Consider the following 23,411-nt stretch of genomic DNA (forward strand, 5'->3'; position numbering starts at 1 on the left):
GAGGGGATGGAACAAAAAACCGGAGTTTTCACCTTAAAGCGTGGGAGGAGGGAGTGCGATCGCGCTTTGCGAAGCGCGGTGTGAGAGAGGGTTGGCGTAGAATCATGGAATCACAGAATCTAGTTTAGAAAAACCTGTAAGAGCATCGACTCCAGTGACTCCTGTGACTGTCAACACACCAGAGCACTGAGTGTCATTTCCAGTCATTCCTTGAACACCTCAAGGGATGGGAACTCCAGACCTCCTTGGTCCCAATGACTGACCAGCGTTTCCATGGACAGTTTTTTCCATAATCCCCAATTCAATCCTCCCCGAGGTTTTCTGAAGCCATTTCCCCTTGTCCTGTCCCTGTTCCCTGGAGCACAGCCCGACCCCCCGGCTGTCCCCTCCTGCCAGGAGCTGTGCAGAGCCACAAGGTCCCCCCTGAGCCTCCTTTGCTCCAGGCTGAGCCCCTTCCCAGCTCCCTCAGCCTCTCCTGGGGCTCCAGCCCCTTCCCCAGCTCCATTCCCTTCTCTGGACACACTCCAGCCCCTCAAAGTCCTTCCTGAATCGAGGAGCCCAGAACTGGGCACAGGACATAATGGCCTCACCTGTGCCCAGCACAGGGGGACAGTCACTGCCCTGCTCCTGCTGCCACAGGCCAAGGGCCACCAACCTCTTGCCCACCTGACCAAACCTGGGCTCATGTCCAGCCACTGTCAAACAGCATCCCCAGGTCCTTTCCTACTTTCCAGCCCCTCTGCCCCAGCCTGGAACGCTCCATGGGGTTGCTGTGACCCAAGTGCAGGACCTGACACTTGGTCTTACTCAGCCTTGGACTCATGGTCTCAGTCCATTGATCCGGCCTGTCCATGGACTGTCCAGAAGGACTGTCCAGGTCATTCTCCAGGGCCTTCCTGCCCTCCAGCAGATCCACACTCCCACACACCTTGGCATGGTCTGCAAATTTGTAGACTCAATTCCCTCAGTCAGATAATCAGTAAAGACATTAAACATGACTGGGCCCTACGCTGATCCCTGGGGGACACCACCAGTGTGCAGGATCATTCCCCACTACTGTTTGGGCCCAGCCATCCAGCCAGTTCTTAACCCAGCCTAGGGTAAACCTGTGCAAGCCATGGACTGACAGCTTTTCCAGGAGTTTGGGTTGAAAGGGAACTTAAAAACCATCGATTTTCAACCCAGTGCAGGTTGAAGAATGGGCAGGTACACCTTCCACTAGACCAGTCCAACCTAGCCTTGAACACCTCCAGGGATGGGGCAGCCACAGCTTTTCTGTGCAAGTCATGCCAGGGCCTCACCACCCTCAAAGGGAAGAATTTCTTCCTAATACCTCATCTAAATCTTCCTTCTTTTAGTTTAAATCCATTCCCCCGTGTCCTATCCCTACCCGATAACGTAAAATTCCCTGCTCAGCACAAGCTACATCTGGAGAAAAGGGAGATGGCAAATTAAGGAAGAAATGCTGAAGAAGACTGTGCTGTGAGAGCCCTGGGGAAGGGAGGGCTGCTCATACAATCCCAAATCGATACAAATTGGAGCCTGCCCAAAGGAAACAGCAAGATGAGAAAACACTTTGAGAAGATCACCCCACTCTCCTTTCAAAAGGTAATATAAAAGTTGTTTCAGTTTAAGCAGTGACACCTTGCAGCAAAGGGTGGTGCAAAGCTGGGGTGACATTGCTGCAATCATTTCCTCTGGAGCAGAGTGAGGGATGATTTCCATAAAACCAACAGCTGCCAAACTAAATAATATTTTCCGGTGTTATCTGCTGGAAAGCTTTATACACAATTAATGGAGTGTCACAATGAGAGATGAGCAGAAACTTTATTTCCTTCACCAAAATACAGGAAAAGCTGTAGCAAATGAGCTGTCTTTAGGAAATCAGCTGTTGCAAAGATAAAGTTGATGTTTCAGTATAAAATCACTCATCTCATCCACAAACTACTCCCAAAAAAAGTGCTGTGGTGTCATTATGACCCATGAAACTTTGATGTGAAACCCAGAAAACAGATTTTAAAATAAATTTTAGTGAAGATGAGCCCTGAAAGACCTGTTCTAGTGGAAGGTGTCCCTACCTGTGGCAGGGGGTTGGAACAAGATGGGGTTTAAGGACTCCCAACCCAAACCAGTCTATGATTCTGTGACTCTGAGATTAATAAGAAGGTGAGACAACACAAGGCCGGGAGAGTGTGGGGTGGGTCCTGCAGCCCAGGCAGCTGCTCTGAGCCATTCCCAGCTCTGTCCCAGGAGCCTTCCCATTGCCTTGCAAGAAGGACAGACAAGACCACCGGGCAGTGAGGACATCAGGAAGGGCTGAGCCTGTTGTAGTTTCCTTCCAGCTCAGGGTGACAGGATGGGTTCGGAAGAGAGGCCCTGGCAGTGCATCACAGCCACCTTCCAACCATTCCTCATCCCTCACTCCTGAGGAGCCAGAAACAACAATTTCTGCAATCCCTCTGCAATAACAGCTTTCTTCATATCACTTGATGCTTCTTTGGCCTTATTTATTTGCAACTTGTTTATTTCTTATTTGGAGTACCCTTGAGCTGCACAGGCACACTTATTCCCACAGACATTGGACTGGACTGTGCTGGAAAATTCCCTGGTTCAGGCTTTTCCAAAGCCACCCACAGCCAGTTTGCCTCAGAAGAGCTGTGGGAGGTAGAGAAACAGGATGTGTGCAGAGATCCTGTTATACCTTGGGGCTGGGGAATACAGGTTCTCCGCTGCAGTTTGATCCATTCAAGGTAGATACTTCTGTATTTGCTGATTTCTTGTACATGAAAATGTTGTGCAACGGGGATGTGCAGTCTCAGAAGTAAGAAGGTGTGTCAGCCACATACTTGCATTTGCAATTAATCCTGGTTCTGCCTCGAGGAATGCAGTGTTTTATTCCCTCAGGTGCTGGCATACCATTCAACTGCAATTATCCTGTCAGGAAAAGAGGAAGGCAGCTGTAATCTTGCACAACAAAGATTTCTGCACCGAAGGATTTCTTTATCATAGATTTTATTTTTTTTTTTAAGATAACACAAAAGGAAATGAAAAGCAAATTCTGCAGAAAATTATCTAATCAATTCTCATTTCACATCCATTTGGTTTCTCAAATCAAACAATGACTGAGTATCTTCTCTGATTAAACTTTGAAAACAATGCCAGGAAGCCACAGAGGAGCTCTGGAGATGGCCCACAGCTCTTAATGCACTTTCCCATTAGTCTGGACACACTGGGTTTAATCCTGATTGGAATCCCCAGGGAAAATGTCAGTGTCTGTTCCCTTCATCTTAAATCCCTCTCAAGTACTTGTCCTTATTGGAAAACAGCCGTATAATCAGTCATAATTCAGTGTGTTACAGGCTGTTCATGAGGAAGATTTTGGCAGAGAACTGTGAGGAAAGATTATAGAGCAATTTCTCTGAATTATGCACAGGTTAACCACATCCTTCAACATTAAAAATTGTCATTTCAGTTATAGATATCAAGGAGAAATCTAATACTATTGAGCTTGGTAATAAAAATCCCGCTGAGTTTAATAGACTTCACTTACTGGGTTTTCAGGAGAGGAAAAACTGAGTATATATCTACAATTTACGGGGCTCATAAAAAGGAGGAGCAGGGACATTTAATACAGGCATGGAGTGACAGGACAAGGAGAAACAGCTTCAAATTGATAGAGGGCAGGGTTGGATGGGATATTGGGAAGAAATTCTTCCCTGTGAGGATGGTGAGGCCTTGGCACAGAGAAGCTGTGGCTGCCTCTGGATCCCTGGAAGTGTCCAAGGTCAGGTTGGACAGGCCTTGGAGCAACCTGGGATGGTGGAAGGTGTCCCTGCCATGGCAGGGGGGGAAAGAGATGAGCTTTAAGGTCCTGTCCAACCCAAACCATCCTGTGATTCTGTGAATTTAGCAGAAACTCTCTGAGTATCTCTAACAGAGTCTAGCCAAGGTCACCTTCCTGCACCCCTGCAAATACACATCAGGAGCAGCCAGAGCACTGAACTCCTCACCTGCTTACCCCCTTTATCCACCAACAGACATTGGTTCAGTCTTTCATCAGCAGGGTAAACACATCCCTGCACTTGCAAGTGCCCCAACTCCCCTTCCTCACTGGCAAATACCCTTTCCTACTGCACTAATTAACTCACCTCCAGAATCCCTGCTTAGGCTCTCCCATTTAGTACTGATCACATAAACAAATTAACATGATAAATTCCATTGCACATGAAAGCCAGTCTCAAGAGAAACAATCACATTTAAAACCCAATTTCAGAACACGGGCGCTGTCAGGCATCTCACCAGGACTCATTACAGAATCCACCCGTGGCCTCAATCCCTCCGACATTCATGGTCAGATGGCAACAGTTTTCATTTAATAGGCTAAATACTGAATACTCAACCTGTCCTCATAAATAACAGGGTTTGTTTTTCTCATGCTGGGTAAAGCTCCTGTTAATGGCTTTCCACACAATTGTGAACATGATAACAGTGTGTGGACAGGAAAAGAGACCAAGAGTTGTATTTTTTAAAAAAAATTTATAGTGCATTTCAGGATTTGGCTCCTCATCAACAACGGAGGGGATTTTCCAAAACATTTTGCATTAGCCTAGCTGTAGCAGTTGTGGCTCCAAAAATGTCACCCTTAGTCCTTAGCTCTTAGAATCCCAGAATGGCTTGGGCTGGAAGGAACCTTAAAATTGTCCAGTTCCATCCCCTGCCATTGGCAGGGACACTCTCCACTAGACCAGGTTGCTCCAAGTCCCATCCAGCCTGGCCTGGGACACTTCCAGGGATTAACATCTTTATTGTTTCTGGTCATAAGGAGGGAAAATACACACAACTTCAGTTTTGTATCAGAAAAAATGAACTGTGGAGGGCTCTGACTTCCTGTTCCCCAGAGACATCCCTTGTGGCCCTGAGTATGGCACCTTCAGGCCCAATGTGTATTTATACTAAATAGGATTTCAAAAGCCTCCATCCACATCTAAAATCCTTCACAAATCTTGCTTTTGATCTCTCCAGCTACATCCGTATTACCAAATCAGCTCAAAGCTGTACCAGTGCTAGAAATCCACCCCACTGGTTGTTCTTGATATTTAAAGTCCAGCTCTGCTCTGGCTGCAGCTCCCACCAGTAACCTCAGGCACAGGGAGCTGGGTGGAGTGGCTGACTCACACTCCACATCCACAGCCCGTGTGCATGAGGGCACAGAGCCAGTACCTCCAAGGTTTTAGGACTAAACCACAGGAATGAGGCAGCAGCAGTAAAGATGCAGAAGTTCTCTGTAGATGAGAACAGCTTTGTTCACCTCCCAGACAGGGAACTGGCTTTTATTAAACTGTACTTACAGAGCTTGGAATGGGGCCATCCAAGGAAAGAAGGGCTCTTGAGTGGATGCTTCTATTTTTCTATTCTCCCCGTAATACAGCTATACAATTTGTTTTGTACTCCTGAACCAAACAATTGCACATTCACAGTTGGAGGTAGGGTATAAATATTGTCTCTGGCTGATCCCTTGATCCTGTCGTCCTCGCTGAATTAATCACACTCGCAGATCAATCCAGGATTTGTTGCTGGCAGAGCAGATGGCCAGGCAGACTGCAGTTGTGAGCAAGGCAGGCACATTCTCCTTCCAATTATCCAGCAGTGAATATTTAAAATTAGACATTATTTTGAACAAATGTTAGATCTCTCTTGTTCCTTCTTCAGCTCCATAGAGACAATGACCCCTGATTTTTGCTCCGCTTCCAAGCTCTAAGGCTCAGCAAAAGTACAGGATGGCTGGTGCCCCTTCCCCTTTCAACTGAATGTTTTTTTGCCCCATTTTCTTCTGCTGTCTTCCCATTTTCCACAGAAATGAGGCGACAACACCAGCTGCTGTTTGGCACAGGGATTTCAAGGGTGCATTATATTAATTGCTGAGCCAAGGGCTCCAGGAGAGGGAAGAGAAGCTGCATTCATGGGGCTCATGGCATGGAACAGCAGGAATGGGGGTGACAGTGTGTGCCTTTCAAACAGCCTGGATAGGACTTCCCTGACACAGGAGTAAATTTGCCGTGAAAGACAGACGTGCTGTTCTCCCAGTGTTTACGTCTGTTCTGCATTCAGAGTCCCTCTGGATGATAATTGCTCCCGTCTCCCCTCTGTCCCCTGCTGAGGAGCTGTGAGAGCTGTCAGGGGAGTTTCAGCCCAGCTCCATCAGTTCTGTAGGAGACACCTCACGTTGCTCCAGAGGTGAACAGGGTTAACCCAGAGCATGTTTGCAGTCTCTGAAGGAATGAAACACGACAGGACAGTCCAGAGGAGACGATCCCCCCATGCTGGGACACAACGGGCCACTCTGATTAACCACATCTGTGCAAAGGCATCGAAATCATCCCCTTGGCTCCATGGCTAGAGAAAAGACAGGGGGGTTACACAGAGCACAGCGAGGCTGCACAGGATGCTGCACACACACATTGCATCAGACACCCTCTTATCCACACAGGATCACAGCATCCAACAGCACCCAAAGGAGCAGCAGACATGGAAAAAAGCCTGCAAGACCTGGGAGAGGAACAGTGCCCAAGTTTACACTGATGTGAACTCAGAACCATGGAATTTCAGAATGGTTTGGGTTGGAAGGGACCTAAAAGATCATCTGGTTCCAATCTCCCTGCCCTAGGTAGGGGCACCTTCTACTATCCCAGGTTGCTCCAAGCCCTGTCCAACCTGGCTTTAAACATTTCCAAGGATGGGATATCCACAGCTTCCCTGGAAAATCTGTGCCAGTGCCTCACCCCCCTGACAGTCAAAAAGTTTTTCAGATATTCAATCTAAACCTACTCTTTCAATTTGAAGCCATTCCCCCTTGTCCTGGTACTCCAGGCTGTTGTAAATATTCTCTCTCCGTCTTTCTTGCAGGCTCCCTTCAGGTGCTGTAAGCCTTTTCTTCACCAGGCTGAACAATCCCAATTCTCTCAGTCTCTCTTCACAGCAGCGATGCTCTATTCCTCTCATCAACTTGGTGCCTTCCTGAGGAGTCACTCCAACAGGTTGATGACATGCCAGCACTGTCCTAACCACCTGCAGAGGATATTCACTTTCGTATTTCACCCTTTGCTACTTCCCACAAAATGAAAGTAGAAAACTTGAGGTATGCATTTGCTCAGCCTTATGTTCAACCTTTCAATAGAGAAACCAGATACAAATATGTATTGATTTGAAAAGTTAAAAGCTAAAGCCAGGGGTCCTTGTACTTCAGAACTGTATTTATTACAACAATGCTAGAATTGACATTTCCAATACCTTGAACAGCCCAAACCAAGCCAGCGCACTCCTTTACTCTGCAGCCCAGAGAGAGGATGCCAATTCTCCAAGAGGTTGATCCCAGATATATATTTTGAGATCTACAACTCCTTTTCCCTGCTGTACTGTAGGAACCTACATGCCTGCATGTCTGGCAGTTCAAGGCTGCTTTTCAAGAACACCAGGGCTGCCTCTCAGATCCCAGCAGTTATCATTTAAACTGTGTTCCCAGACCAGCCTCAAGGCCAGCTCAGCACACAGGACCAATTCCCTGGGCTCTGTTCCCTTCTGGAGGAGGTGGGAACAAATGACATCATCTCCACAGCTCTGCCTTTGCTGGCAGAGAGAAGCAGTTACCTACCCTAAGGGAAGCCCTGCAGAGGAAGTAACCAGACTGGAGTTACACATGTAGAAGCCAAATCCAACATCTCCAGCATTTGTAAGCCCCTCTGTGCAGGCTTTCCCACAGGAAGCTGAGCTTAATTTCTTTAGATCTTGTAGTACATCACCAAAACTGCAGCTGACACAACTGTGCCAACTAACAAGTGCAGGGGATGACCCACCTGCCACATCTTCAGTTTTGTTCCAAGGGGTAAAGCCCACCTTAAATCCTCAGCCCTGCCAGGAGTGCAGCTGAACAAATTCCAGCCACTCTTACACCCACGGAGTACCTCATGTCCTTCCCACAGCCCCACCAGCCCTCCCTCTCAAGGCTGCTCCATGTCAGTTCTGCCTCTCAATGGCACTGTGTCAGAATCTCACTGTCTGTGCCTGGCTTCCCACCCTCACCTGCACCTAAGCAGGAAATTGCAAGAACTTCACAGTGAGGAGCTTGGGAGAGCCAGCTTGTATTCCAGTCAATTCAACAACCCATGGAACAGGAGGCACAGGCACACTCACACACTGTCACACACAGACAGCAACTGCCCCAGCTTCCATCCCTCAAAGTGCCCAAGGCCGGGTTGGACAGGGCTTGGAGCAGCCTGGGATAGTGGAAGGTGTCCCTGCCCATGGCAGGGGTGGAACTGGGTGGGATTTACAGTCCCTTCCAACCCAAACCATCCTGTGCTTCTTCTTCCAGCTCCTCCAGAACAAACCACATTTCTCCTCTCTGTATTATTCCCAGACACCTTGCCAAGCCACAGATCTCCTTAGCAAACTCCCAGCCCTGGGCAAGCTGTCCCCACACCCCTGAAGGGAAAGCACCACTGTGAGATGCTCAGGCTGCAGGTACCCTGCAGGCTGATCCTGCTCTGCAGAGGTTTCCCATTTTGATTCCTACTCCCCCTTTGCTTTGACTTTAATCACCACTCAACTGACATTTTTCATCATAACTATGAGAAACCAATGACCTTTCCTGAATGGAAGCAGCTGCCCTTCACTTCCTATCCCTGATCTCCTGGCAATTCTCTTTACTCTGCTGTTGTTTTTATGGCCTGTGATGTAGCAGCACCAATGAACTACTGCCAATGTCCTAGTGAAGTACACTCAGTGAGGAGCAGAGAATGCCACAGGACCCCACAGGTGATCATCTCCTCCCATAGAAAAGCTATTTATTCCTTTTTTTTTCTTTTCTTTTCTCCTTTTCTAGAAAACCATTCTTCTCCCTTAGGAGCTTTTGGCAATAGATTTTGCCTTTAAGTGACTGAGATGCCATTCAGGAGCCAGATGTGCTGAAGCAGCTGTGCATTTTCTCCTTCACAGAGTTCTCTCACCTGGGAGCAAAGGGGTTTATTTCTGTCATGTCTAATCAGTGGCCTATTAATGCTGTTCTTTGGTGTTCACAGAAACAATCTATGTCAGGTACTGAATTCCTTGGGTTATACTTGGCAGTTTTTTCAACAAGAGAGGAATCAAAGTCTCCAAAGATCACGACAGAATGAAACAGCAAGAATGCAGAAAAGAAGGGCTTAAATCAAATTAATGCAGTGGTCTCTTGGGCAGGAAAGAGATGGGCCAAAAACTAAGCTCCTCTGTCTCCTTCAAGCTTTCGTTTCCTTGACAGCTACTCTGACACTGTTCAGGGGGCACCTGCACTCTGTATTGTATTCCACAGCTCGAGGTTCTGCCAGGAGCCTTGTGGGAGAGGTGGAACAGGGAAGTTTATGTGACATTCCAGGCTGACACTGAGCCCCACGCTGCCTGCACCTCATCTGGAGACAGTGGGAGGTCTGTGACACAAAGGTGCAAAGCAGCAGAGCACAGGAGCTCCCTGCAGTATTCCAGCAGCTCCTCTCCTCCCCACCACAGCAGATGGAAAGAGGAATTATTTTAGGTAAAGAGCAAATGAGGGAGCAGTTGAGACTGAAGACACCTTACAAGTCCAACACAAACTCCAGGAAGCTGAGAAAAGGAGGAAGGTCGTACCAAGCATCACTGGATTTTCCCTGTCACATAGGGACCACTTTGCAATTAAAACAGGCCAACACAACCTCTTAATGAAACATTTTATTTAAACCAATACAAGCACCATGCTTAGCAAAAAAAAAAAAAAAAGATTTGGTTTAAAGTAAACATGCAATGTGAAGCAGCAGAGACTAAACAGCATATGGAAGTTGTACTGGTTACTGGTATTTTCATGGAACTGCCAAATTCTCAAATCTGGCCGTGAATCTCTCACACCTTTTAAGACAAGTCTGGATCACAGAACAAACACAAGAGTTTCACTGAGCCCCTTCTCATGTCCCACCACGGCTCCACTTCACAGTCACTACATGTATGTATAAAAACAATGTTCATGATGTTTATTTTTGGAATGCTCTGAAGTAAGGAATTGAATTCTCTTGCTTCTGCCTGTTTGAGTCAGACCCGTCTTCAGTTTAACATTGCTTCTGGACCAGCTATTTTACAGTTAAAGATACAAAAATGGAATCCTGGTACAAATGCAAAGATGCTCCTTTGGAGAAGCAAAAAAGGTATCAACACCTGCATTATTGCCTCCTTTAATAGATCAGAACAGTATTCATGATACTAGAAATACACTTAAACCATCAAATACCAGCATTTACATTTTTTTGTTAAAAATATTCAAAACACTACAAGTCTATTTCATGGGCTGACATGCAAATTCATGCTTTAATTCAGCTTACCATCAGTGAACAGGATTACAAGAGCTGTATCCCAGCCATCTAGTCAATATTTAAAGCAAACCTGATTAATTGTGGCAGAAGTCTCCCTTGGAGAGACCTTTAACTCCAGACCAAGGATTTTATGGCCAACTTACTAACTCCTGAAAAATAGGAGCTCCCAATGGAAAATGCTGACTCTCAGACCTTTAGCTACAAAGGCTCCCCTAGGCTAATTTATGCTGTCCTTTAGATGTCTCTTTAGAGGTCTGAAAATTCAAGAGAAATGTGTGATTACAGATGGGCAACTCACCAGCAAAGCCCAGCAGGAACATACTGGCCTGAACATGGACTCATCTGCCTCCCACTGAGCCTAAGGGGGCAGCAGCACAGAACACACAGTTCTACAGATAAGGTGGGGAAAGATGTTATGAAAACAAGGATTATTTTTGCAGGAAAGACCTGGACATAATGATGTCTTTGTTGAATCAAGTGTTAGCACTACCTGCATCTCAAGAGCCCAGGACAATTAGCAGCAGCCAGTTGTGTCAGAACACTGCATTAAGACCAAAGAGAACACAAACAAGGCTGGAACAGCAAACACCCTCTGCACACTCATCTTCCCAGAACCTGCAGCTGCTTCCACAGCTCAGCCAGGGAAGAAGGAACAGCTGCCAGGCAGGGCTGGCTGAAGAGCAATACTGGTGGGCTGAGCAGCATCAACAGCACCTTTCAGGACAAACTGGGCTTTAACACTCTCGCGAGGATCTGTTTGCTCCCTGCAAGGCTGGAGGGGCAGCACCCAAGGCAGAAAGTGCTTAAGTGAGGCACAAGAACATGTGAAGTGGAAGAACTCAGCTGAAGATTCAGCTGTAAGGAGAAATGTTTTCTTGGCAGAAGGGGGAGCAATCCAGAGATGAAAGGTCAAATTTCATCATTTCATGCAGCAGCTCCTCCCTTCCCTCCTGATACAGGCCTCTTGTACAGTTATTTTTTTGCAGACCTGTGCAGGCAGCAGTTGGCTGCTGGCAGCCCACCAGTGTACAAAGTACAACAGACATGATTAATCCAGTTTTTCCCCACTGCAAATCAAGCTGAACATTCCAAGCAGCAGCTTCCCTTACGCCCACACTGTACTTTGACATGCCTCACCTTTAGTACAATCCCAAAAAAAAACCTCAAAAGAGATTCTTGCTGTTTCCAGGCTGATGCTTGGAATGACACCACCCTTTAAGCCAAAGTCTTATTTATACAATGTTTGTCACAAAAGACATGGTTTTTATTGATTTGCAGTACAGAATGATCAAGCAACAGTTTCATAATCAACATTTTTTCGTCCAGGGAAATGAAATTGTTTTTCCAGTTCAGTACGTTAACACAGAAATTTAATTACAAGCACTTCTTTCCCGCACCAAAAGATCGATTTAATTGGATCATTCCAACATGTATTTTGCAAAGCTCCTCTCAAGTCAGATTTATATACAAATAAATGAGCAATAACATCAAACTAGGAAGAGATTTACCAACGCTGAAGACCTTTGCAAATTAATTCCTTGTGATCTTGCAGGAGTTAGTGTTTTAACACTAACACAACCTATGCTGACAAATGAAAAATAACCCCACTTTCGGCAAAGGTTTCACAGCATGAAATACTGGCCTCCAAATTTAACACTGCATTCCTTCCCAGCGAGCAGATTGGTTGGGGCAGCTGTATTTTAAGGTATGTTATTAACAGGAAGCTGCTCTTACGCAGACACTTGTTCAGAAGCACAACAAACACTCACGAGCAAGATAAGGAGAGACTGTCCCATGAGTGCTCCTCCTGTCACAGCACGTGCTGAACGTGTCCCACATCAGACAACTACTCTATTCAATATAAAACAGACCTGTAAAAAGACTGGTCATTTATAAAAGTTAAATACTATTTTCACATTAGATTTGCTGTTTCAAAGAGATGAACCGTTAAGTAGATGAAAATCAAATAATCACTTATGCAAAATATGCAAAAGCTTCATCTGGAATGTAATTTTGACCAAAAAGCCATTAAGAAAGTTAGAGGTTGTAATTAAAGTACTCAAAAGCTATGTGTGGCCAACTTTTATAACAAAAGAGATATAAATTCATTATCATGAAAAGCTTTAACCTCCTGACTCCTACAAATGGAGCAGATGATTGGAATTTCAAAGAAAATGAGGTTGGCTTTTTGTTTTAACAGATGTCAACTGCAGCACGAGGCACTAGGAACAAATATTACTTGGATTCTTTAACAAAGTTTTTACCAAATTTGTAAGAAGTGGCAGTGTAAAATTCTCAAGTCCTTTTAAAGCTAACAAATGAAAGGCACACAGTATCACCAGGTGTTCAGATAACAGGAAATGAGCAGAGGTAAACTTCTCAACAGTGTCAGAACAGAGATGCAAGAAGAAATCTGGTACAAGAGGAACCAGAGTTGTAGTTCAGCCCTTAGTTATCAGCTAGTTCCTGTGAGACTGTATTAGCATGAGAACTGGACAGTCAAAGCTTTGCCCTGAAATTTAGGAAGATTGACTCAGGCAACTGAGGAATTACTGGAATGACAAAAATTAGTTCCAAGAATTTGAGACAGTTCACATGGACTCGATGGAAAGATAAATGGATGGATTTGCAGTACAAGGATTTTGACTTCTTAATACCAAACAAATGCTTCCAGGGAGCTTCCAACAAATGCTTCAAAACTGAGAAGACATTAAGTCAAAAAATCTGGTAAGTGACAGTACATAAATTCTGCATATAAATGGCTAATGTGTGTCATAAGGATGCATTTGTAGCTCAGAAAAAGTTAGCGTCAGCTTCCAAATGATGTTTGTACACGGTTATAAATCCAGAACTGAACTATTTTAGTTACAGAAATATTAGTCACAGGAGTGCAAAAGGAGTCCCTGCAGAGGAGTATTCCCTTTTAGCAGGTACAAATAAGGAAACACCTGCAAAGATTTGTTACTTCAAGGAGACAGACCTGCTATTCTTTGCACAAACTCTGCACAAGAGAGATACTGCAGGAGACAGCTGTGAATACAGTGCATTGCTTGGATGTAAGTATTCATGTCTGGTTCCAGTATCACCAGGATGGTACATAAATACTTAAGAGGTTTTCCTTAGTGGAAAAAGCCCAGTTTCTCACGCAGCCATTCTTCAGTTAGGTCTTCTGTATTTCTGATTTCGAATACCTAAACAAAATGGCATTGCATCAATTCCTGAGGGATGGGACTGCAAAGGGACAAGCAGGCAATGCAAGCAGCAGCTTTCCACACACATTGTCTGAGCTGCAATAAACCACTCACCAACCTACAATTTTCAGGTGCTTTCTTGAAAGCATCAGATCAGAGGAAAATACACAAGACTAAGTGGCAAAAAGCATCACTAACATGAACAAGAATCTTGTAATGCTATTTCTGGGCTTTACTCTTATCCCTTAAGAATATGAGAGAAGCACATGTACTACATTTTAAAATAACCCTGAAGTGGCCCCTTCTCACATGCATTATCTCAGCAAGACGGTATTTTGAAGAATACAAATAATTTAATATCTGGGTTGATTTAAGACCAAAGTTCAGCAATCCTACTCAGTCCAACACACAGTTCTTTTTTCTTTCAACTGAAACAAATTCATAGTAGCCAGTAGCATACTGTTTTACCTGTAAAATATTTCAAAATAGAAAACTTGGGGAAAAAAACCCAACAAAATCCTAAAAGCATAGAAAGGTTTGGGTTGGAAGGGACCTTAAAGACCATCTAGTTCCAATCCCCTGCCATGGGCAAGGACACCTTCCACTATCCCAGGCTGCCCAAGCCCCATCCAACCTGGCCTTGGGCACTTGCAGAGAGGGGGCAGCCACAGCATCTCTGGGCCAAACCCCCAAAACAATCTAAAAACTACTAACCCAAAGCTTTGTGAAACTTTAATGAAGTCTTGAAGCAGAAAAAGGTCCAAAACACCAATATACTCTTTATATTCCATGTGGGCAAGTAATTGGTTAGGGTTTGGGTTTTGTTTTTAATAGCCTGAAGAGAAACAACGTTAATTATGCATTGATTACTGGAGTCCATGAGATGCCCAAAGACCAAAGTCTTTTTACAAATTTTACAAATTCACAGGCCTTCAAAATGGAGAAACCCCAAAAATCAGTGTTACAAGAACAGAACAGCTTAACAGGAACCAAGCTAATATGCAAGTCACTGGAGACTGACGAGAGAACTCAGCTGAGTCATGAGCAAAAATCACACCAGGAGGAAGTCACAGCAGGAGTTAAAATGAAACACAGCTCAGCAAGTGGCAAGAATAAAGTACATTTGAAGAGCAAGCAGGCAATTCCAACTGGAGACAGCCTGTGTTCTCTGACTTCAGGAAAGATGAATGATCATGAACCTCTATACCAAGTCCTGGACTTGCATTCAAAAGCCATTCAGGCTGAATTTCTCCCATTTCAGAAGTGATAGGGACTCCAACTGAGCTACTTCGCAGGCTTTCACCTTCTTCTCACCAGCCCCTTCTTGCTTACTGAAAACTGTCTTCCTCCTTTCTATCACAGTTATCAAGCCTCCAAGATGCAATCTCAAGAAATCTAAAAAAAGATTTTTTGGGGCTGTGCTGATTGTTTCCGCCATCTTCTGCTGCCTTGCTATTGACTCCTGTCAACTGAGGTCTAATTTAAAACAGAGATGTCTTCTCTTACACGGTACAGCTGGAAAAGGCTAAAGTTGGACAGAGTTTGGAGCAACCTGGTCTAGTGGGAGGTGTTTGAACAAATGAACATTAAGGTCCCTTCCAACCCAAGCCATTCTGTGATTCATAGCACTCTTACTGGCCCAACAGACATTTTTACTGGGGTGTTAAAGGACTCAGCAGGATAAGGAAGACCTAAAGGGAACAGTGCTGCGGGAAGTGCTGAAGTCATTTCACATGGTATGAAAAACCTGAAGCAGCTACTGACTCTATTAAGCTTTACTGCTTGAGGCAAAAGGAGTCTAGGTGCCAATTAGGCAAAGATTTCAGAGATCTCCAAACTGAAAAACAGGTGACATTTCTTTTCTAAAACATATACACAGCCAGACCTAGTGAATGCAGTGATTTCTTCTGGTGTCAGTACGGGAAGAACCCAACATAGGAAGAAATTGTTCATCCCCTGGCACATGTTACTTACTCTGCAGGCTGTTCTGCAAGCATGCAGCCCCAGGAACCAGCTCAACTGATCTGTTCCACACCACACTGAGGCTTCAGTCTATTCTTCCCATCAGTAAATTCCTCCCCCACAGCAAAGATGTCCATCCTACTGAGGGATATTTTTGTTTTAGAGAACACTGTTCCTCCTGGTGTTTTAGGGTACAGAAATCTCCACACATACTCCTCCTTCAGCTTTCCTAAACCAGACTCTGCTCTGTACACTGTAATCACAAACTTTCACAAAACCCTTCTTGCCATTGGTTCAAGCAAGACACAAAACAACCTGCAGTGAAGGGGGAGAAAGCTATTTCAAAAGCCAGTTATACCTTAGTGAGTTCAGCTGTCTGTACAAGCTTATTCTTGCTTCCAGCATACATCATCTGCTGCTCAGGCTTACATCCTGAAGTTATGGGGAAAAAAAAGAGATTTTGTTTAATTATTTTTACTGCAACCATTCAAAAATAAGTCTGGGTTTTTTTTAAGAATTACAAACTGAAAGCTAAAAATATTCACAGAAAGATTCTCAGGTAGCTACAGAAGAATATGCTCAGTAGTTGCTAAACTCTTTTATATACCTAGTTACTCTAGCTCTGAGAAATGGAGGGTAAAACAATGCAATCAGTTTATCTTCTTCCAGGGGATAACAAGGATAATCCAGTAATACCAGCAAGATACACTACTACAACTCAGAACACAGATGCAAGCCCAGGAGCAATTCAGTTCTGTAAGCCCAAACCAAGACCCAGGTTATTTGGCTTCTATTAAAATGACACAGTGTCCTGTGCAGGTAAGTTGATGCTGAGGTTTGCTGGGACACAAGCAGAGGATGCTCTATACTGCTCTCTACAAACCTGGGATGATCCAGGATTAGAGTCTGTTTCTCCTGGAACAGTCTGTTTCCCCAGCACTTTCACATGCTCAGATCTGAGTTAGGAAGCCCTCTCTTCCTCCTTTTCCCCCACGGCTGTGACAGCACTTTAGACTGTCCCCTCACAGCATCCGCTACTGCTGCCCATTACAGCCAGGCCCCCTGAAAACTCCTCTCAAATCCCATTCTAACCCTCCTAAAGTCCTGTTCCTTTCATGGAAGGAATAAAAGGAATAGGATTCCAAGATCCTCAGAAAGAAATGGGTTCCCATGTCCTTCTGAGAAGAGAGGAATTTCCTCCCTCCCAGTCACTTATGTCTGAATAGCAAGAGACAGCTGAACAGAATCACTCAGGAACACAGGCAGTGTCTTCCAGCCCTCTCTGTGCTCACTTCCTGAGCCTTACAGGTCATGTTTTGAGGATTCCCCAAGATCTGAGGAGTAAAAGGGTTAAATTAGGTTAAACCTCCAGGAGTAGATGCAGAGTGCTCCAGGCCCTGCCCTTCAGAGGAGGGTTGCTGAGCATACTGAGAACAGGCACACTGAGGCAGACACACCTTTTGGCCAGCTAAGCAGGAAACCAACACTCCAGTTCAGCCTCCAAAAGTGGAAAAAAGAGAATCTCTTCTATCAGACATCTGAAGTGCCCTAAATATGAACCTCAAAGGCAGGAAAGCCTCCTTGAGAGCACCAAGCACTCAGTTTTATCTTCCCTAGACAAGATTATTCCCAATTTACAACACACAGTAGCTACCAATCAAAGAGTTCACTCACCAACTGGACTGGAGAAGATAAAGCACAATGGATAGGAAACTCTTCCATCTTCATGCTGGTACTTGTAACTATACACAATAAATGTTTTTTCTGAGGTTAAAGAAACTAAGAAATCAATTATTTTAGTAGGATATAATCCTCAGTCATCAGAGCTTGATGCAGGCAGAAGTCAGTGTTGCATTTTAGATGATGTTTTAATTTGGCAATAAAAACCTCACTGTTTTGTTTTCACTTCCACATCTGACTTTCAGAACTGGCCCTGCCTCAGTGTGAGGGCTGTCTCTGTAGTAATGTTTCACATCAGAGCTAAAAATCACCCTCTCATCACAAATATTCCTCTTCCAGCTTTGTCAAAAGACTTCCCACACCCACCAGTGTGGTTTTGGCTTTTAATGAAAGCCAAATTCTTTCTTTGCTGATCAAGAACTTCGTTGTTTCAGGTGTTCTGCTCAATTTGAACTGCAGTTTTAGCCAGGACTTCTGTTTTACAGCCTCCCACTGCACTGTAGGCATGAAAGGCAAGATTCAGAACAGCACAGGGAATGCTGCCAGCCAGCTCTTGAGGCTAATAGGGCAGGTATTTTCTTCACATGTAACTCAAGTACCCCTTTTATTTCACTAGTTAGAGTAATTTACTTGACCCTCCTTTTGTTCCTTTTTTTTTAAAACAGGGATTCCTCCCTGGATCACATGCCCACAGCAACCCCAGAATCAGTAACTGCAGCAAAACAACAACAGCCACATCCTGAGAAAGTATCAAAACAGATCCAAAGTTACACAGGTAGAACCCTATATTTAGAAGTAGCCACTGACTGGTACATTTTACTCACTTCTTTACATTACCAGCAGCGTGGCTTTGCTTTAGTTCCCCAAACATTATATAGTGTAAAAGGAAATAAAATGTCAGGAAAGGCTTAAATGAGTCATTGTTTCAGCAAGTGGCACAACAGTTCAGTGCAGCCTGAGAACTGATCCCTGGGCTATTTCACAAATAAAGGATCAGCAAGATGACACTACAGCAATTATTGGCCTAAAAAGGTGAAGTCCAACATTTTGAACAGTTTCCAGGAGTGAGTAAGTCCAAATGGCAGCAGCATAGGAAGGATATCGAGGTTGTCTCTCAGGCAGCTCATCCTTTAGCTCATCAGGAGAAATACCCTGGTGACATTAAACACAAGCAATATTTGAGCAAGTACCTCACACTGGAAGGTTTAAGCAGGGTAATGGACACCGAAACACCTGTAGGGCAGATGTTGATCTACAGGTGAACTTATAAGGACCTCCCAAATTACTACAGCAGTTTAGGAACATCTGTGTGCCAAAAGACTCCTATGACTAAACACAGAATTAATGTTAGCATGAATAATCACCCCTATTTTAGGCATAAAAAGCTGAGCAAACATTTTTGGCTTTAGTTGGCTATGCTGGCAGTTACCATGCTTTGCCAAGCTCAAATAAGTAAGCACATACTACAAAGTAAGTTAAAATCAGCTACATAAATCAGAAGTTTGAAAAATTCAGTCCTTCCTCCTTCAGCAAACAAAAAAGATCCCCCATTACATTTGAGTGTTACATTAACATCTACATTCTAGGGAACAAGAGCTCTGGTTAATGCTCAAATCCCTGGCAAGGATTTAATTTTGCCCTATGGACCGTTAAGAAACACCACACACTGGGCTGACCTTATTATGCCACCCATCAAATTTAGAGTCTGCAGGGGATTAGCAATCCTGCTTCTAATTGATGGCAGACCAGTTCAGAGACAAATGTGCAGATCTACGTGGAAACACAGCAGAAATCTCTTCAAAAAGCCAGCAGGTGCCAAAGATGCTTTTTACATCATTAAAACAGCTTTAAAATAAGGGGTTTTTTTTGGTGCAATTAATTAGTCAACTCAATTGCTTCTGCATAGTTTCACTATTAATGGTGCTGTGCTTTACATGCAGAGTGACCATGCATTTAAATAAGCTCATGACCCAAATTAGATTAAGAGTTTGATAACAATTTGAAACTAAGGCAGTACCTTAGAGACAACAATACATTGCAGGCTGAAGATACTCTTATTTACAATTCATTTAACAAACCTCATGCTCCTCATCCAGCACCACCAACTGCTTATCCTTGTCGATTTTCACTATAAATCAAAATAAAACACAGATCAATGTTTTTTTCAATCGATTTACACAATGGATGCATGAAGCTTTTTAGCACTCAACAATTATAGTCCTTGTGATTCTGTTTTTCTTCTTCAGTGTATCCCATGACTTCCCAAAATCATTTTACAAACAGTAGTAGACTCTGAGCCATAATTAAATATAAATACTCTGCTAAGAGCAGATGGAGACTTGAATCCTAAGAACAGCACTATTTTATTGTTAAAATTACAGGCAGAATTGAAAGTGCTGCAGCTCAGAGAACAAACACTCCCTGGCTCATGTTTACCTGACACAGCAGCAATCTTGCACAGGGAAGAAAAGAGGAGAGAGGATTTTCTGACAATTTTTGTCGGGCACGGTTGGAACTTACTTATAATGGCAGCATTGTTGGTCTCTTTGCGAAATCGGAATTTTCTCAGTTTCTCCACCAGGTCTTCGGCAACATCACAAACCACCAGAGATTCACTCTGCAAAAAGGAAATGGCACAGGGGAGGGAGAGATAAATCCTTCCACAAAGTGAAACAGACAAAAAAACCCCTGTGACACACACATCTGTGCATAAATACTGAAGAGGGCCTGCATGCAGCTTGTCCAAAGCTTCAGAGCATCACATAAACCAGAAAAAACATGGGTGAAAGGATTTTTTTTTTTCAAAAAAACCCACATTAACAGAACATTTATCCGTTTTAATTTCCCTCTTCAAAGCCACACAGTTAACTAGGAGTATTTATTAACTACTCCTTTAGTGGGATTATTCTCAGAGCTCTTAAAAGTAAACTTTACACTTCAGAAGTAGATTTTATACTTCTACACTTAGAAAGTAAAGTTGCACTTCATTTTCAAAGCCCTGAATGAAATAAGGGAGTCCCTCAGAGTGACAGAAAATGGGATCAAGTAATTTAAGCATTTAACATAGTAAGAGCTATTATTGGTGTTTAAGAACAACATTGTCCTTGTTTATTTTTACCCACAAAAAATACTGAATTCACACACACAGGAAGAGTTTCAGATGTTTTAACCCAAAAACATGCATGCAGCCATTTCCCCCTGTGCACACCAAGCTCTCAGAGATGCTCAAGCAATGTATTAGTCATCCCACTGAAGATGAGGAAGGAAATTATTGTTTCACAAGCAGCCATGCAGGTTATCTTCCCTTACACAAGCAATTTCTGAACTGCATCAAGCCAACCACTGCCATTTCCTGAGCAACATTTTATACACACAACCTCCATCACCAAGGGGTTCATGCCAGCTTGATAAAGAAGTTACTTAAAATCTGCAGCTTGAACTGTATTTGTGAATTCCCGAGGCATCAAGAACTCTGTACCAAAGTAAATGTATTTCAAGGTTTCCTTAAAAAAAACTCCTCAGATAAAAAAATTGTGCAAGATTACCAATCAAAAGCTCTAATAAAGAGCTCTTGCATTGAGACAAATCACAGCTTTTAAATCAGAATGCCACTATTTAAGGTCCCAGCTCTATCGCCTCATGTTCAACATTGCAAGATTTCCCCCAAAAGGCAGACGGGTGGCTCTGCTTCCCCACTTCCAATATCCTACGTTTGTTGTTGCTCCTAAAAAGATTTCCACCTTGATCAAATTCTGGCACAAAGTTTCATCCCTGTGCTTCCCCTGGACAGCTGGAGAGGAAATCAGGCTCTGCTGTGACAGCAGAGCTCAGGCACTGCCTGTGCAGTGTCCCTGATTTTGCTTGTTTCTCCTAAGTGTGAAAGATCACCCTTGGCTCCCTCTGACCCAAACAGGTTGAACTTGATGATCTCAGAGGTCTTTTCCAACTTAACTCATTCTGGATTCTGTGAAACATCCCTACTATCCACTCTTACTCATATAGGAAAAAAACCTTTAAAACACAACAGAATTCAGGGCTGCATTCCATAGCTGAACTTGTATTTTGTATAAAATGTCACTTACACCCACTCTCACTCACCCAGGAGGTCTCAATTTAAAAACCCAACAGGACTCAGGGCTGCATTTCAAAGCTGAGGTTATATTTTACATAAAATACTCTTTTGTGAAGGAAGCTTTTCTGCCAGTCCTCAGGGCTCACCAGCTTCTCCCAGCAGACATGCCATGCTCCTGCTCACACCTGTGCAGCCACACGAACACAAATCCCTGAGGGGATCTGAAGGAAAACACTTGGCAACATCAGATTCAGACTGTTTATCGGGGCTAAGCCGGCTCACCAACGCTTGGCTTAACAAAAACTGAGAAAGCCAAGGCAGGACGGCAGCACAGACACGGGCACACCTGCCAGCACCACCGAGGGGTGCTGCTGCTGCTCCCTGGACCCTCCTGTGCAGCTCCTCCTCGGGACACCCCCTCCCCTCACCATCAGACTGACAAGTAAACATGAATCTCGCAAAGTGCCTCAAGCACGGCTCTCACCAGAGAGGCACACAGCAAAACAGTCCAAGATTTGATCAAATTTGCTTTGCAACTGCTCCTTCCACAAGAGGCTGACCTTCCCAAACCTTTACTAAAAGCAGCAGGCACGACTCTTCCTTTCTCCACAACCATTACTTTACCCATTAACCAATATTAATGCAAAGCACCCCACAGCATTCATGCACCAGTCCTCGTTTCTCTTGGTCGGTTCCAACCAGCAATCACAGCTCAAGTTCAAATTCACCACTCGGGTAAATGAGTTCAATGAGCAACAATCAGACGTTCCTCAGTGAAATAGCTCGAAACATTACAAGACAACCAACAACCAGGTGCGATCAAGCCATCAGTCGTTTCACAGACACATAATCAGTTCCTCAGAGGTCAGATCACGCGTTTTCCTGTTGACTATTCTATCATTTCCCTATCGAATCTTTGTGAATCAGCTAACTATGCACCATCTCAGAGGGGTGAGCCCCTTCCCGGCCGGACCCCAACACCCCCCCCCCCCCTCACGATCCCCCCGGTCCCCCCTGAGGGAGCGGCGCGCGCTCCCCCCTCACCATCTTGGCGCGCGCACCAACCGCAGCCGCTCGCGCGCCGCCGCTGCCTCCTCCTCACTGGGTTGCGCCCCCTCCCTCACCGCGCCTGCGCGGCGCAAGCCCCGCCCCCTCCCTCGCCCTCCGACCAACCAACTGCGCTCCCCCCGGGCGGGCGGGGCGGTGTCACGCGCCTACGGACAGCGGGGAGGTTCAAGGCCGCCGAGGGCGGGAAAACGCAGGATCACGTGATCCTGCAGCAAAACGCCCCTCCCCCTTGCTGTGCAGCCCAGGCCCCGCCTCTCGCTGTTGCTATGGCAACTCGCGGGCTCGCCCTCTGGCGCCATTTCGCTCTGAGGGGATCTGGGGGAAGCGGGACGGGTCGGGGTAGGTTCGGCTGTACAGCTCTTAATGTGCCTTCAAAAGGGCAAGGACTGAAGGTTTAAACCCTGGAATTGAAGCATGACACGAATCAGAAGTTGTTGTGCTTGCTGTGCTCGTGTGTACAAGTGGAGTTTAATTCTGGAAGTCATGCGGGGTCTCCAGCACGCAAGGCACAAACGGGAGCCGCCAGACCTCGGCGCACGCTGTTTGTCCATAGTGGGGCCTTGGTGTGAAGCTCTCCTGATGCTGGAGTGAATATTTGGCCTTTTCCGTGCTGCTCACAATTTTAGATGCTGTTAGAGCAGAGAAGAATGCACTTTAAGGGATTCCATAATAGATTTAAGACTGTAATTGTTTTCCTCAGAATGAAAGGACACATGCAGCCTTTACATCTCAGGCACAACTTCTAGTGAATTATACTAATGATTTAAACACCAAATATTTAAGATAAAACTACAGATTTTCACCAAGGGCTTCAGCAAACACCACAGAAATGCAAGATTGCTGAGCAGCTATTGAAGCCTCAGACAAAATAATTGAATATCCTGAGGTGGAAGTGACCCGTGGGGATCAAGCCCAGCTCCTGGCCCTGTACAGGAAACCCCAAAAATCCCACACTGTGCCTGAGGGCATTGACCAAACGCTCACTGGGATCTGTCAGCCTTGGGGCCCTGACTGTTCCCTCAGGAGCCTGTTCAGTGCCTGACCATCCTCTGGGGGAAGAACCTTTTACTG

The 23,411-nt window shown here is 44.8% G+C and overlaps 1 protein-coding gene across 3 annotated transcripts; it reads right to left on the bottom strand.

Annotated features, from left to right (window-relative positions):
- Window positions 1–2,684: 2,684 nt before the first annotated feature.
- Window positions 2,685–22,386, bottom strand: GMFB (glia maturation factor beta). 3 transcript variants are annotated; one of them, XR_014616226.1, is made up of 8 exons: window positions 22,317–22,386; window positions 19,721–19,817; window positions 19,279–19,328; window positions 18,301–18,352; window positions 17,195–17,275; window positions 15,879–15,952; window positions 10,666–13,558; window positions 2,685–2,934 (listed from the first exon to the last, which is right to left on the bottom strand). XR_014616226.1 is itself a non-coding variant. In XM_084207604.1 (7 exons), the coding sequence occupies exons 1-7, from the start codon at window positions 22,317–22,319 to the stop codon at window positions 13,487–13,489; spliced, it is 429 nt and encodes a 142-aa protein (XP_084063730.1). In that variant the 5' UTR covers window positions 22,320–22,386; the 3' UTR covers window positions 9,593–13,486. The 3 variants fall into 3 exon arrangements, 1 of the variants encoding a protein (XP_084063730.1); XR_014616227.1 differs by having other exon boundaries at window positions 10,377–13,558; XM_084207604.1 differs by lacking the exon at window positions 2,685–2,934 and having other exon boundaries at window positions 9,593–13,558.
- Window positions 22,387–23,411: the final 1,025 nt, after the last annotated feature.

Source organism: Fringilla coelebs, assembly GCF_963513975.1.
Source record: "Fringilla coelebs genome assembly, chromosome: 6".
NCBI lineage: Eukaryota > Metazoa > Chordata > Aves > Passeriformes > Fringillidae > Fringilla > Fringilla coelebs.